The sequence below is a fragment of the Hoplias malabaricus genome, chromosome Y, assembly GCF_029633855.1.
Source record: "Hoplias malabaricus isolate fHopMal1 chromosome Y, fHopMal1.hap1, whole genome shotgun sequence".
NCBI classification, from domain to species: Eukaryota; Metazoa; Chordata; class Actinopteri; order Characiformes; family Erythrinidae; genus Hoplias; species Hoplias malabaricus.
Window position 1 is genome coordinate 22531055 of NC_089820.1, and position 15440 is coordinate 22546494.

At 38.5% G+C, this 15440-nt stretch overlaps 1 protein-coding gene across 1 annotated transcript in view; it reads right to left on the minus strand.

Moving 5' to 3' along the window:
• Positions 1–15440, minus strand: part of LOC136678630 (A disintegrin and metalloproteinase with thrombospondin motifs 3-like) — a 135929-nt gene that overhangs the window by 35906 nt on the left and 84583 nt on the right. The window contains exons 16-17 of the mRNA XM_066656695.1: positions 9304–9384; positions 6169–6332 (exon numbers count right to left, since the gene is read on the minus strand). Coding sequence (XP_066512792.1) covers positions 6169–6332; positions 9304–9384 — 245 coding nt within the window. The remainder of the gene's footprint in view (positions 1–6168; positions 6333–9303; positions 9385–15440) is intronic.

Consider the following 15440-nt stretch of genomic DNA (forward strand, 5'->3'; position numbering starts at 1 on the left):
GGTTGATGGTGCGATTACCAAGACTGGCAGGATAATTAGGTGAGGGAGGAATGAAGGAACAGCACTGTCTGCTAACTCAGTCTATGGCTGAAGTGCCCTTGAGCAAAGGCTCATAACACCTGACTGCACCCTGGGCACCGAAGCTGGCTGCCTGCCTCTGTGTGTGTGTGTGTTTGCTGCCACAGATGGGTTAAATGCAGAGGAAAATAGACATGCCTGTTAACAAGTGTCTGGTTTTTGGGCAAAGTATTGTAGCTATTTATTTGTATGCTGTAATCACATTATTTTAAACTACTGGTATATCCACACCTGAAAATGTAATGAAGGTTTCCTCTAAAGTGAATAAAATAGACATTAATTCTTAGTAGAAAATGAAAATGAAGCACATGCTATAATTTATACTGAGCTCTTTCTGGAACCCTCTATACCAACTTCATTTTTTGGTGTTTGCAGTAACATCACAGGTGCAGCAACTACAGATCAGGATCAGAAACTCTGCAGCGAATAAAGGACTCCTCTCTCTCAGGTTTGGTTTATTCCCAGTTTAGTAACTACATCTGTGAATCTGCTCTGAAACACTCACTGGGAAACTTGTGTTGGTTCGCGGAGGAGGTCTAGATCCGTTCCAAAAACACGGAATATGTTCCAGTCATCTGTAATTGGAGCCCGGGAGATTTTTTATTTGTGAGGCCTTCTTGATTTGTCCACAGCCTGGCAATTACCCTCTAATGGTAAAGCAGAATTAATGAGATGTGGAGGATGCGTGTGTCTCACAGAAACTCAGCAGCAAATCATTTCTGCACAAATGCCAGAGACTGCACATTTATACACGCGTATCTATGGTTACCAGTATCTACCAGGGAAGTGGGCTTCAGTCACAACAATTCACTTATAGGCACCACTAAAGTGATGCTAATGATAAAACCATGTGTCGTACAGTACACTCAAACAACAGCTCTGAATGTGCATAAACATCACCACATTAACTATAAACAGCTAAACAAATCCGCTCTCTTCAGGAGAAAGATCTAATTGCTAAATGCACGATCAAACCGAGGTAATAGGAAAGTTCCAAATGATATTTAATAGTATTTGAACACAAAATACGTTATCACAGTGATCCTATAGAAACACAAACACTTCTGATGGCTCCAAAATCTTTAATGAATGCAGGAATGATTTATTCCAGGACATTTTAGAGAATTTCTGTTTATCTTAGTATTATCCAGTTATTTAAATTATGTTAAAAACATGAGGATTTTTTTATTACAATTTGCTCCAAACACAATGGAAGAAAAAGTTCTGATGACATTCAGAAAATGTCTTTGAGGAAGTAGTAGATTTGATTTTTCTTCCATCTCATCCCTTACAGGGGCACGGGACCTGGAGGTTGTTCGTTCAAGACCCGCTCTGGGTGTCTGTGAGGAGTGTGGTGTGTTCTCCCTGTGTCTGCGTGGGTTTCCTCCAGGTGACTGTCTGTGAGGAGTGTGGTGTGTTCTCTCTGTGTCTGAGTGGGTTTCCTCCGGGTGACTGTCTGTGAGGAGTGTGGTGTGTTCTCCCTGTGTCTGTGTGGGTTTCCTCTGGGTGACTGTCTGTGAGGAGTGCGGTGTGTTCTCCCTGAGTCTGCGTGGATTTCCTCTGGGTGACTGTCTGTGAGGAGTGCGGTGTGTTCTCCCTGAGTCTGCGTGGGTTTCCTCCGGGTGCTCCGGTTTCTTCCCACAGTCCAAAAACACAAGTTGTAGGTGGACTGGCTATTCAAAAGTGTTTGTGTGTATGTCACCCTGTGAAGGACTGGCGCCCCCTCCAGGGTGTGTGCCTCCTGCCTTGCACCCAGTGATTCCGGGCAGGCTCCGGATCCACTGCGACCCTGAACTCGATAAGCAGTTACAGACAATGAATGAATGAATGAATGTCATCCCTACAGTTCCAAAGTGATTTTTTTACAGCACTGTTCTGAAATCAAGGGAGTGGGGGAGGGAGGGGATATTTTCCTATGTTCTTCCAAAAGTGTACACACAGTGTACTCTCTGCAGTGCTGAACCCAGAGTAGCAACAATAGACTACAAATTACAAATTCCCTATTACAGCTCAGTGAAACATCACAATGATTTAGAAGCTGTATTTTTAAGGTAAAATACTTCTTTGTGTCTCTTTAATATTCAGGTTTTATTTGGTGCAGACACAAACGTGTGGTATTTATACGGTAAGTACATTTTGAGTCCAGTAATTCAGAGAGTTTAGAGCATGTAATAAAATAATTATTAATAATAATAATTAACTGAGTCTGTTCTTTGTTTAAGCATTTCAGGTCTTAAATTAATGCTTAATTACAGCAGTGAAAGAGGGCAGGTTTTCAAATCGCACAAGCTGGAATTTTAATTCTAGCCTACATTATCATGAGTAATGTCTTAACACCCTTTAAATGGTGAAATTTTGCTTCTGTATAATGATTTTAGGCAAACAAACACTGAGCTGTTTACATGACCATGACCACAGCTGAATTACAGTCTAGCACTCTATTAATAATTTTGAGCATTCGAAATTAAAGCAAAAAATGCTTGGTCTTATTTTATCTTTTATAAAACCTGCCTGGACTTGCAGTTATATGTCAGAAAAATCACAATTTCACAAATCTTTCAGTCCTTGTCTTAATTAATTTTAATAATTCTTAAAAATTATATAGAACACCAAAACAAAGTTTAGTGCAGCGAATGACATCATTCTTTCACACCATTCTTTTGCTCTCTCTCTCTTTACACAGGGTATCACATGAAAGAGGAAACAAGTCTGCTACTTCTCGCTCTGTTACACATACTCAAGAAAAGCCAGTGAATCATGAATCCACTAAATGACTTCTCAAAGATTCATAGCTGTAATGGCTACACTAAAGGAAAATGCCTAACTGTAGATGTTTGTTCGTGAGACTACAGGACCCCTACATCAGCTTTTCATGACAACAGTTATAAACTCACATTAATATCTGTAAAGGCTTATTCTTTACATAGTTTATATACACTGACAAAAGCATCCTTCAGGACAACTGACGGTTTAGTGTTTAGTCTTTGCAGAAGTTAATTTAGTGTATGTCAGTTATCCTGTAAGATTTGTGTAAGTGTCATATAGCCTTATAAACACACAGCTACAGCAAAGTGCTACCCAGTGAAGTATATCTAGGTTTATATTTTCAGTTCGAGCAGAGTAAAGGGTGTGCGTCTTTAAAAACCTGTTGACTCCACGGTGAGAAACTCACTTCCAATTACTCATCTCCCGTCTCGTCTAGTGACTTTTCTCCATCTGCTTCAATAGATAACTTACCCCTGCCTTGCTCTTCAGCCAGACTGAATGTGCCTCTCTCTCTCTCTCTACCACTTAATTTCCTCCCATCTCTCTCTTCTGCCTTATTCTCTGCATTCTGTCTCTCTCACCTCAATGAACACATCTGTCACAACACAAACACCAACTCTCACCACTTTCTCATCACACACTTCTCTGTAGGGTCAGAGATGTGTAAATAGCTCTTCTACTGACCTTACATGACCCCTCCACAAAGACCTCCACAATAATCTCAGAAACGTCTCACTTCATTCCCACTCTTCATATCCACAATTTCTCACTCCATCCCCACTCTTCATCTCCACAATGTCTCACTCCATCCCCACTCTTCATCTCCACAAGGTCTCACTCCATCCCCACTCTTCATCTCCACAATGTCTCACTCCATTCAGACTCTTTATCTCCACAATGTCTCACTCCATTCCCAATCTTCATTCCTGCAATGTCTCACTTCATTCCCACTCTTCATCTCCACAATGTCTCACTCCATCCCCACTCTTCATCTCCACAATGTCTCACTCCATCCCCACTCTTCATCTCCACAATGTCTCACTCCATTCAGACTCCATTCCCAATCTTTACTTCCAGAATGTCTCACTACATTCCCACTCTTTCTCTCCACAATCTCTCACTCCATTTCCAATCTTTATCTACACATCTCACTCCATTCCCACTCTTTACCTCTGCTGTCATACTTTTTATCTCCATAATGTCTCACACATAATGTCCCCACTCATAATCTCTGCAACTTCTCACTCAATTCCCACTCTTCATCTCCATGTCTCACTTCATTCCCATTTTCATCTCTCATTCTCTTAATTCTCATCTTCGCAAGACCTCACACTATTTCTCCACGCTAGCACATGTCTTAGAATTTAGCTGGATTTATTGCTTTCCATTAATCTGTAATTTTAATTACAAACTTAGACTCAAGTCCATAAAAACAAAACAAAAAAAGGAATGCAAACAAACAAAGAAACACTTTACACGGTTGATAATAGTCCCAGTTAAATCTCCTCAGATGTACCTACCTAAAATCAGTATCTAGCTCTTAACAGCCAATTTGACTGGAAAATATATAAATAAAGTGCCTCTTTGATTTTTCTTTGTTTTATCATTTTAACAATATAATATAGTTATACCATTCAGTCCTAAAAGAAATCTATGTCCATGTCTTCTTTAATGCCAGTAGAGTCTGCTAAAAAATGTGAAAACATGACATTTGTGCCAGAAAATGAAGTGCACTCAGCGAAGAAATCTGTGACTAATTATGCCAGCTAAGTTTAGACCAAGTGTCCATATGCCAAGCATATTCATGAGTAGATTTTATTCCAAAAATTGAATCTTCAAATCTTAGCTGGACACAGTGTGTGCTATCGACAGAAGACAAATTCTGTAAATTAACTGGAAAAACAAATCCTGCCGCTCAGCCAGCAAATGAACCAGATGATCTGTCTGTATAAACCCATTAAAGTGCTTAATCTCTTTTCTTCCAGCTCCACTGCTCCACAAGCTCACAAACATGACTTTGCTAATAAAAGTCACACACACCTCCAACCAGCGTAGTCTCACACATACACTTATAAATGAAACGACTGACATGATCAAGGCAGCAAGTCTTTTCCAGTGCAGTAGCACAGTTGACCAGGCCTGAAGTTGGGACTTTCTCACTGCAGTGACCGGGATGACTGCCGAGGAGTCAGTGCTGAAGTGGATCTGACCAGATCTGAGCTGAGGACTTTTTCACTGTTCCCATGGAGCTGATTTAGGTATTATATCATATTTATTGTAGTAGGTTCTTTTTTATATATATGTTCCGACTGTGCTTCATTCCTACTCATAATTATTTTAAATCAAACCAGAATACTTAAACTGCTCTGCATACTTCATTCATTATTCATGAAATTTCTTGTAAATATTATAATTTTGTTGGGTAGTTTTAAACTCCAGGAAAAAAAAACAAAAAATATTTATTATTTTTCTTAGGTATAAAACCAGTTTCTCTCTGATGTTTTTTTTATGGGGAAATGCAGGAAAGAAACCTACACCATCCGCACCGTAGATGTGTGGGTATAAGGTGTGACCCGATCAAGGCAATCAGAGGTGATAACACTTGTTGCCTAGCAACACTGCTCTGACAGAATTGTAACTTCAAACAATGCTGTGCAATAGGCCCTTTCTTTACCATCAGAGAGAAGATGAGCCTTTCAAACACATTCCTTTACAGCTAAATGAGTGAAATGCAGCTTGACGTGTGTTCTCTTTAAGATCAGCCCTGAGAGACATTTATACACACACTGAACATCTGCCCAAAGTCATCCAAGCTTTCTCACTTAAACATGCTCACCATTAGACACTCCCTAAGTACATGGACATGCATATTAATAAACGCTTGATTCATATTCTCATGGGTTCTATTCAAATTAAACAAAAAAAATGCAATGAAACATTAAAGATATGACATGCTTTAAATATTAATTTCAATATAGGCATATTTAAATATTTAAAACAATATTATGAATATAAACATGAATGAAAAATCATAAAAACATAAGTCTGTCAATATTAGTCTGATTCATTTATGAAAATATATTGGCTTGATTTTGATGTGACTTTATAGATGGATTATAATGGATATCTTGAGCATTGTGCAGAGGTATGTGATGATTAATATACACACATGTGCCCTACTTATCGCTTTTGATGGTGATGTTTGATGTCAAGTTTGAGCAAAAAAGACTATTATGATTCTTTGTGATTCATCACATATTCTTTCATGTTTAGAAAATGGAATAGTAAAAATAAAAATAAGATATTTTAAAAAATAGAAATTACCAGAACGATGACAGCATCGTGTAGAGGGCCGTCCGTGTGTAGAGACTCCACATCGTTTTCAATGGCGTAATCCCACTCAACCCCGAGGTCAATGAAGCTGCGGGACCGGACCTCATCTCCTTTCCCATTCAGGATGTAGTGTCCAGTGGCCTGGTCTTTCACAGCTGTAATCAATGACTAATTACACATGCACTCTTTTTGACTGACAGCTCTTTATGAAGTTAAATTCTAAAGGTGTATGTTTGTACACACCTGGTCAAATGACGTTATGTTTTTGTGGGTTTTTTTTTTTTGTTTTGTTTTTTACTTTAACAGACAGAGCAGGTTTGTTTTTCTAGAGGATTGCTCTAGGCACTGCAGTGACTCTGATAAGACTGTGGCATATTAGTGTGTATTGTGTTGCCCTCAAATAATACCTGCTCTGTTGTGGTCCTGACCACTGAAGGACAGGGTGAAAGAGAGCTAACAATGTATACAAAGCAACAGTCAACTTCAGTCTGGAATATAATCTGTAATTGTAGAACTATAAAGGGCATTTCTAATGCCACTGGATCTGAAGACATGGGCAATGAGTGTAGAAAAGGGCAAATGGCTTTAATTTTAGGACTGATTTGTGTATATACATATAAATCAGTCATAACATTAAAATCACATGTTTGTATTGACTTGGTCCCCCTCACACACAGCTCTGACCAATCAAATCATGGACTCCAACAGAGCTCTGAAAGTCTCCATGAAGATATCCATGAAGATGCCTGTGGTTCGGCAGTTGTCCTTCACTGACTCTACTTCTGTCACTGCATCATGTGGCATGGAACCTTCTCACAAGACCTATCAATTCAGAGGTGCTCTGACCAAAACAATACCAACAACAGCCTCAAGAACTGAGCGGTTGACTTGCTGTTATTTTGGGGAATTTCTATTGGCTGATGTTTCACTTAGAAAATCAACAAAACGTCATTTGACTGTGGGTGCCGAAACATATGAACAGGGCTGGATCCACTTGGGTTTGTTGTAAGATATAAATATTAAATGAGGGACAATATGATTATGGGAGGAGTATGAGATGGTAAGTGTTGCAACATGTTACGGGAGGTGTTATCAGCAGTGTATTACAGGCACTCGTGAGGAATGCACCAGTAAAGAGAAGGTGACATGACAGTGAGTCATGATGCTCTCTAAGCACGAAAAGAGAGAGAGAGAGAGAGAGAGAGAGAGAGAGAGAGAGAGAGAGAGAGAGAGAAAGAGAGCATGCTGCCCCACTGAACAAGCGACTGTCAGTGAAGATTATTACTGGAGGAGGATTTCCAGTCAATCTCCATTGCTATCACTCATTAAATGTCACATGCCATGGACAGTGACAAAGCTCTGCAAATGCTCCTTCTATTACTCCAGTGTGAGCACTTGTGTAGGGCTGGCCCAGTACTCAAGTTCATGTTCATTCTTTAGCCAAAATAACTCCAATATATTATTTTTGCCTGAAAACTCTGAATGTAGTGTGCTTATCGTGTGCTTTTTATGATTGTATTTGTTTCTGTATTATTCATAAGCTTAGTCTTTTTTGTTAATGCTTACACAATTTGAGAACACATGGTGGTTCCTGTCAAGGAATTTAGTAAGTGTTGGACTGGGAGTTAACATGTTATCCATAGAAAAAAAGCAATGTGTAATGTCAGTTAAAGTGTAAAGATAAAGTCTTCCAGCACTAAACCTGTGATCTTTGGAGTGATAGTTTAAGGGTTAACACAATTGCATTAAGAATGAGAATGCCAGCCCTACTACTCTAGTGTTCCAAACACATTTCTATATCAATACAGAGCCAGTAAATAAATACAAGCAAAGTGGGTGCAATAGGTTTGATGTGTTCAAATCAAAGCGCTCAGCTTTGATTAACAGGGAGCTGAATGTGATGTGTTTTCTTTTCTTTTTCTTTTTTTTTTTAGTTAAATGAACAAAACTATCCAAACTGTCATTTGTAGTGAAGAGATGAACTTTAAATAATTAGACACGGATGCTCTAAAGAGACTAGAGAATACATCATTGTAATTACATGCACCCTTCTGGCAGTTGGGCAGTATCTACAATATCAAGCTACTGAGCCACAAGAATCAATTTTCATTAAATATTAAATGGCACTTGGCTTGAATACTGATTGGGAGATGCAACGCTAGCATTATTTAAAATTTAAGAACAGCTCTGACAAAAATGTGTTAATGAATCATTAGAAGTTAACAATGACACAGTGGTGGAGTAAAAACTCCAGGCTCAACCTTAAATTGCGGTTAAAGTGGAGTGACCCCTGTAAAGGTCGGGACTGTGGGAAAAATTAATTAATTCATTGTCTGTAAGAGCTTTTCCAGTTCGGGGTTGCAGCGGGTCTGGAGCTTACCCTGAATCACTGGGGGGCAAGCAGGAACACACCCTGGAGGGGGCGCCAGTCCTTCACAGGGCAACACACACTCACACATTCACATCTATAGACACTTTAAAGTAGACCGTCCAACCTCATTTTTTACCCTAGTGTTGTAGCCACCGTACCGTTCCAGGAAATTTTTTTTTCTTTGATTATAATAAGCTTGCGGTTAATTTAAAATTTAATCACCATATTACTACTCAGTGCTTGATGGAGGAAAAAGTGTGGAATTAAGGTGGCATGCAGGCTCCTGGATAGTGACAGGCGGCAATTGCAGAGCTCGCAGGCTTTGTAAGCTCTGAGGTTTAAAATAAACAACAGTCTCATCAGCACATGTGGCATTGCCTATTTATCACTGTGATCTTTTTAATTACAACTTTAGAGTGGAATAGCCTGTTGATGATTGGGAACAGGACAGAAAGTAATGGCCTTAACATGGACGACTAATAAGATACATGTGTAAATTTGCAATGGGCATGTCAGGATGGTGTGAAAATCAATGTGAACAATTTTCTATAGGTTAATCAGGAGACTGCAAACTGAATGCATTACTCCAACGAAGAAGAAACATGCAGTGTTCTACAAATGATGTAGTGTTTGCAGTGGTGATGCAGGCTTGGTGGAAATGGACTGATTTAATGGGCTGTGGAGCTGTGACATGAAAATGTTAGCCTGCATATCAATGCCAGGCCAAAGAGCCTGTGAGGACAGCCGTCACTTACCAAGTATGTGAGGGGAGACCTCATGTTCTTCTATGAGCACATGTCTAGCCCCAGGGGGGATGAGGAACATCTTTAGGTAACCTTTGCCCCAGAGCCAAAACAGCAACAGAGGCAAGAAAAGATAGCAGAAGCAATTAGTGAGCAAAGGGGACTAACGTCTTGTTTTTCTTTGCAGAGGTGGACATCCTGTGGTTAGAATGCACTGCTGTCATTGCAAGGCTTCTACAAAAGCTCACAGTTCTGAGGAACTGTTCTACTGCAGTGGTCCGTCGAGCTAATGGTCAAAGCCTAGAAGAAAATGTTATGGAAAGATGTGAAAGAAGGTTCTTCATTCAGATCCATGGTTTATGTAATTTTCATAAATGAAATAGATCAAAGATTCAAGCAAATCTATAAACACTGCAAAGAGAAAGTGCACCAGGTAACATAATGCGTTTAGATTTTTGTGCTTCTCTTGTCGTTCTCCTTACTGATGTTCATTGGTTTAACCAACTTAGATTGGTTTCTTCATCTAACATAAGGATGTAAATAAAATATATTGTTTTAAAATTAGGAAAATATTCATGATATTTGGCAGACATATTAGACACTGTCTAATAAATTAATATGGATGTCAACATAAAAAGTTTTCCTTATCCAAGTAATTTCTGGAGCATTTATATTGGTCCATTCATCTGTGTTTGCTGTCTTCAAATGATGTAGTAAACTAAAAAAAATCCATAATAAATAACTAAATAAAATACATATTTTTCTTTGGACAGCAATGATATGTAGGTGAACATTGCATTGGGAGTGTTGTCCAAGGACTCTAATTGGTATAGTGTAGTGTACGTTTCTTTGGTAGGAAACAGAACTTCCATCCGCAACATGGAGAGCAGCATACACTATACCAAACTCCAGGTGCTGTGTATTTTCTTCTACATTACACTTCTGTCACTGTGAATGGCAGACACACTCATCCAGAATGACTTGTAGTCGCATTAGAGATTAAACTAATAGAACATTAAATGTCTTGACCGAGGAGTCTTTGGTCATTCCTGAGCAGGGAATCAAAGCCTGTTCTGATGTGCCTAACCAAGAGCGACATACAATTTTAATCATTGTGCAGATGTAGACTACTGTTGTGTTAATACTCTTGCTTAAGGACTGATAAAGACTAGTGCTGCTGCCGTAGCCTGGCACTACACCCTAGGGCAGCAGAGCAGAGTTAGCCACTATTATATCACCTGCGCTATTATCACACCAAATCAGGGCTATTGTAAATGCAGCATAATCTATATTTCTTCAATTCAGATTGGTGTAGATAACTGTGGCAGCCTAATATTGTAGATACAAGCTAATGTAAGCTAGTTAAAGAAATGAACCACAGTAAGAATAATGAGTAAAGTATTAAGCAGCTGCTCTAAATGCGTCATGTTGCCTTTGGTGCTTTGAGTTCTCCCCGCTTTCTTCTTATATACAGTAAAGGTCTATTAAAATTGTCGAAAAACTATAACTGAAACTCAATTGTAAGAACCTTGAGCCACTCTTCAACAAATAAAAGAAATCACAAAGCACTATAGAACTGCCTCCTGATGTCTACTGTGGATGTCCACTCCTCTGCAAAGCACTGCACCACTCACCAAGCACATTTCTAGAATCTTCAGTTTCGTTCAGAAAAACGTGGCGAGCTCCTTTGGGCAGGAGGAAGGCTCCCCTTGTCTTCCCTTCGGGGAGAAGAAGCAGCTGTTACACGGCTTTTGTACTGCCATTTTTTGCCATTGACTTACATTTTTCTCTTTGAAGTTGCTAGCAGCAAGGGGTCTATTAAGACGGGATAATGGTGGAAAAAAGGCACGTAGAAGCCCAGGAGATGGGGGTTGATGTGCTGGGGTCTTTATCAACAGTTAATGCGAAAAGGCAGACACTTCTTGGGAAATACAAACCCAGCTAATCACATCAGAGTTCACTTAAGGTGGAGGAACAGACACACAATGAGGCGGAGAACGAGGGAAGAGTGGCAGCAAAAAGGTAGAGAAGTGGCAGATATATAGACCACGTGGAGGAATTAAAATGGGAAATGGTCAATAGTACAGTGTACTGGACTTCCTTTCATCTTATCGTTTCTAGTGATAAATATTTAAGGCTGTTTTAACTGGAAATTAAAAGAAATAAAGAGGCGTCCCTAATTTATGCACAATGCTCTATGTAACTGCAAACAATCAAGTCCTTGCTGCTTCATTCTTTTCTCCTACTTGATTTCTAATCAGTCAATGGCAAAAACAGCATTACAAAGGGAGAGAGTAAAGATTAGATAACACAGAATACTTGCAGATTGTGTTTTCCAACAAAGGCATTTCTTTTTGGCATCTCTTGCTTAACTGTTTCCCTGTTAAAAAAGTGTTAGAGAATAGTTACAGTGTTTTCACTCATGCCAAGCTCAGTCTTGCAGTAGTACATTCCTTACTATGCCTGTTATGAGCAGTTAATGAGACAATGACATGACGTTATCTAGAGATGAGTAGTCGTGCTTGGTCATGACTTCTTACACTCTGAGACATGCTGTACACTGGTAACAGGAAAAGAGGGACAGCATCATGAACATCAGCATGCAAATTACATTCAGCATCATAACAACTGCATCATTCTGGGAAGATCAAAACCAGCAAGACACTATACTAAGTTTCACAAGATTAATGTCACGCTAGCTCTACCATCATCAAACACAAACCTGGAACACAGCATTAAGTCAGGAAATAGTGCCAAAAAAGAAACAGCCCCAGAGGCTTGATGAATGTATTATTATTTAAAAAGCTTTGACAAATAGCCAACAAAAAAAAAAAAAATAATAAAAAGAAAAATAGCCAAAATCCCTCTATTAGCATGTCAGCATATGGACTCTCTCCTTAGGAAAATATTACTGGGGGTCTGGAATAAGATGTGTACAGACTTTACATTGGGCCTTTCCTTGTTTGTTGCACAGTTGTGATTTGTTTTTGTTTGAGCTTTCGTCTCTGGTTCTGGCGTCCTTCCATCATCAGTTGAGAGTTAGTAGTGGAACTGACTGGCCACGAGCTGGAGACGTTCTCAACAATGTGGTGGAGACTGGCTAGGCAGCAAGCCAGAAAATTACACACCATGGTCAGCAGAATATTTTCCATGCCAGCTGGGCCACTGTGTGTGTTCATGTGTGTGTATGTTATTGTGATGTTCAGGTTTAATTTGTAATCTTAAAGTATCCTTGGGGTTGAGCGAAGTGATATAAAGTAGAGTGCATCTTATTATGAGTGTGCGAGAGAGAGAGAGAGAGAGAGAGAGAGAGAGAGAGAGAGAGAGAGAGAGAATAATCCATATCACAATAAAAATAATAACCTACAAATGGAGGGATTTTGTCTATTTATAATAAAGTAATAATAAGGTATTTTACTAGGTTTACACAACATAATTTAACAGTGTTGGGCTTGTCTTAACAGCCAGGATTCCCTTTAGACCTGAGGCATTTTGCATATAATCCACAGGGCAAAACTGCTTACATAAATATCACTTTGCACTGGCACAACAGTTGTGGCATCTGTGTGGGGGTTGTTTCAAATATTTCCTGTTTACATTAGACATTACATTGGCCATGTGCTGGACCTTAGAGGCAATAATCGAATAATAATGAGATGGCCCTAAAGTCTAGGAGGCAGATTTTGAAGACAGTGGGCAAAGAGTCACACTGGAATACGGGAGCATCTCTGAATTAAACGTTGTGTATTAAAGCTTTTAATTAATAGGCTTTTTCCCTTTAATTGAAGACAAAGCCACAGAGCTAATGTCAGTGGTGCACTTACTTGTTTAAGATGGTATTCATTAACAGAGCTTAAAATATCCACTACATATTTGAAGGCTGGTTATTTTAATGGAACTGGAGCTTCAGATTTGTGGCAGGCCCATAATCACTGAGCTATGCATTTACAGCTAATTTAAAACTAAGACAAAGGATCACTTCCGGAACCAGTTTAAAGACGCCACTATATATAAGAACAGTAAACTTGGCCCTGAACTTTGACAGTATATTTTTATAGCCAGCTTAACTACAAGAAAATTCATTACATTACAAACCCAATAAAATCAAAGCGCATGAGACTGCAGGTAAAGCACTAATTAAAACATAAAGTGTTGACTCCTAAATCCACAAATGAAAACTGTAAAAATATATGTAATGCTTTAATTTTTTATGAACTAATCAACACTGGGTTTTGTTGTTTTTTTTTTTTCAATCTTCCAAAATTTGGGACAGAGGAATTTTCCAACTAGAAAAGGAAATACTCCTGTATGTATTGTATCCTGTATGTAATCATGCCTGGGTATGAATACAGAAAAGGCCTATTCCTAACTGAGCAAATGAGAGTGAGTAAGGAGGCTCTCCACTTTGGCCTACAATGTGCCAGCGAATGACTCAGCAGCATAAGTGCAAGGAGTAGTGGCAGGAATCTTAGATATTTCACCAGCTACATTTTCTGAGACTCTCTGGATGTAATAGAGCAAAATATGATGAAGGCCCAGTGCAGTTGTGCAGCTGAAGACTTGTATAATACATGAATGGCAACAAAAGTCAGATCACAACACTGGATTCATTGGTGACTTCACTCCCTAAAGAATCAGTGTTGATAAGTGAAAGATGATATAACAAAGTGGTATTATAAAATCATGAACAAGTCCATAAGGAAAACTAGCTTTTTCTGTAATTAAACTATTTATTTTTCACTGCGGCTTTTTCAGTGAGATTTAACACAGTGTTAAGGTTTTGAAGTTGGAGTTGCCATGACATTGTTTTTCACTTATATCAGTCATATTTTTAAGCCATTGTGAGTTTACAGTCCTCCAATAGACACCTATGGGCCAAAACGTCTGTTTTTTGAGAACAAACTATTATTCAAAAGAAGCCAGTTGTTTACTGCTACTGCCTCTAAAGATGCAGAGAAACTCTATGCAGGATTTATTTCTTGTTAGCTAAAAGCTGTTAATTAGTTTGTGGCTTTACTCAACTCCACAGGGAAATGGTCACAAACCTTCTTCTGAATCTTAACACTGTAATGGCCTTGGATTCTACATTCTGAAAAAGATGGTTCCTTGTGTGCTCATCATAATGAAACCTTTGTATGCGTACATGGTTCACTGAATGGTGAAATGCTTCCTCAGACGGATGCAGAATGTTTTGTATGCGCTATTATTTATATATATATATATATCACCAAAAATGGTTCTTCTATTGTTATGATGTCCAGCTTGATAGAAGAACATTTTGGAGCTACAAAGAGCCATATACACATAACACATTCTCTCAATCTGAAAAAACTTTTCATCATGCAGTGATCCATTTAATTATACCAAGAACCTTAAATTAACTTGCTATAGAATTGCAAAGATAGTTTCTATACATATAATCACCCTTTTAAGGGGCATGAATTCCACACACGATTCAATACTGAACACCTGAGGCTGTGGTACACAATTTCAGATACAGAGATTTTTCATTTCCCTGTGTCAGGTTCCATGATTGAAGACAGATTTATCATTTCTACATAAACAGAGTGAAACCTTGAGTTTAGAGACATCCTGCTTGTTGTTTAAATATCATTTAAATGCAGTTACACGATTAAGTGAATAAATACACAGTCTAAGCGTGTGGAGGATTACATTTACATTTAATTTTTAATGATGTATTAACAGGTTAGACCCAGTATTAATTACTTTTTTCCCACTTGTTTTCAAAGAAACATATGACAAGTGTGGATAAAAAATATGCAAAAATATGCTTTTTTGTATGCAGGTACTAAGTATGCAAATTACTTTTAACTGATAACTGACCATTATTAGCAGCTTATCATTAAGCAGCAAGCCTAAAATCAAAGATGTGACCAATTAGCCACAGTCAAACAAAGCATAATTAGCTCACTCTCTCTGGATGCGTAGAATGGTCTTCTTACTGCCCCAATTACTCAGTGAGATTTTGTGTAGTTACATTCTCATCTAAACATTATATGGTAATTAATCAAATAGAAACTACCAAAAAATATCACCTCCTAATTTTAAACAAATATGTAGCATTTACATTTTAGAAACAGTATTTCTAAATATTTTTGTGAGACTAACAATAATCTAGAATTTATATA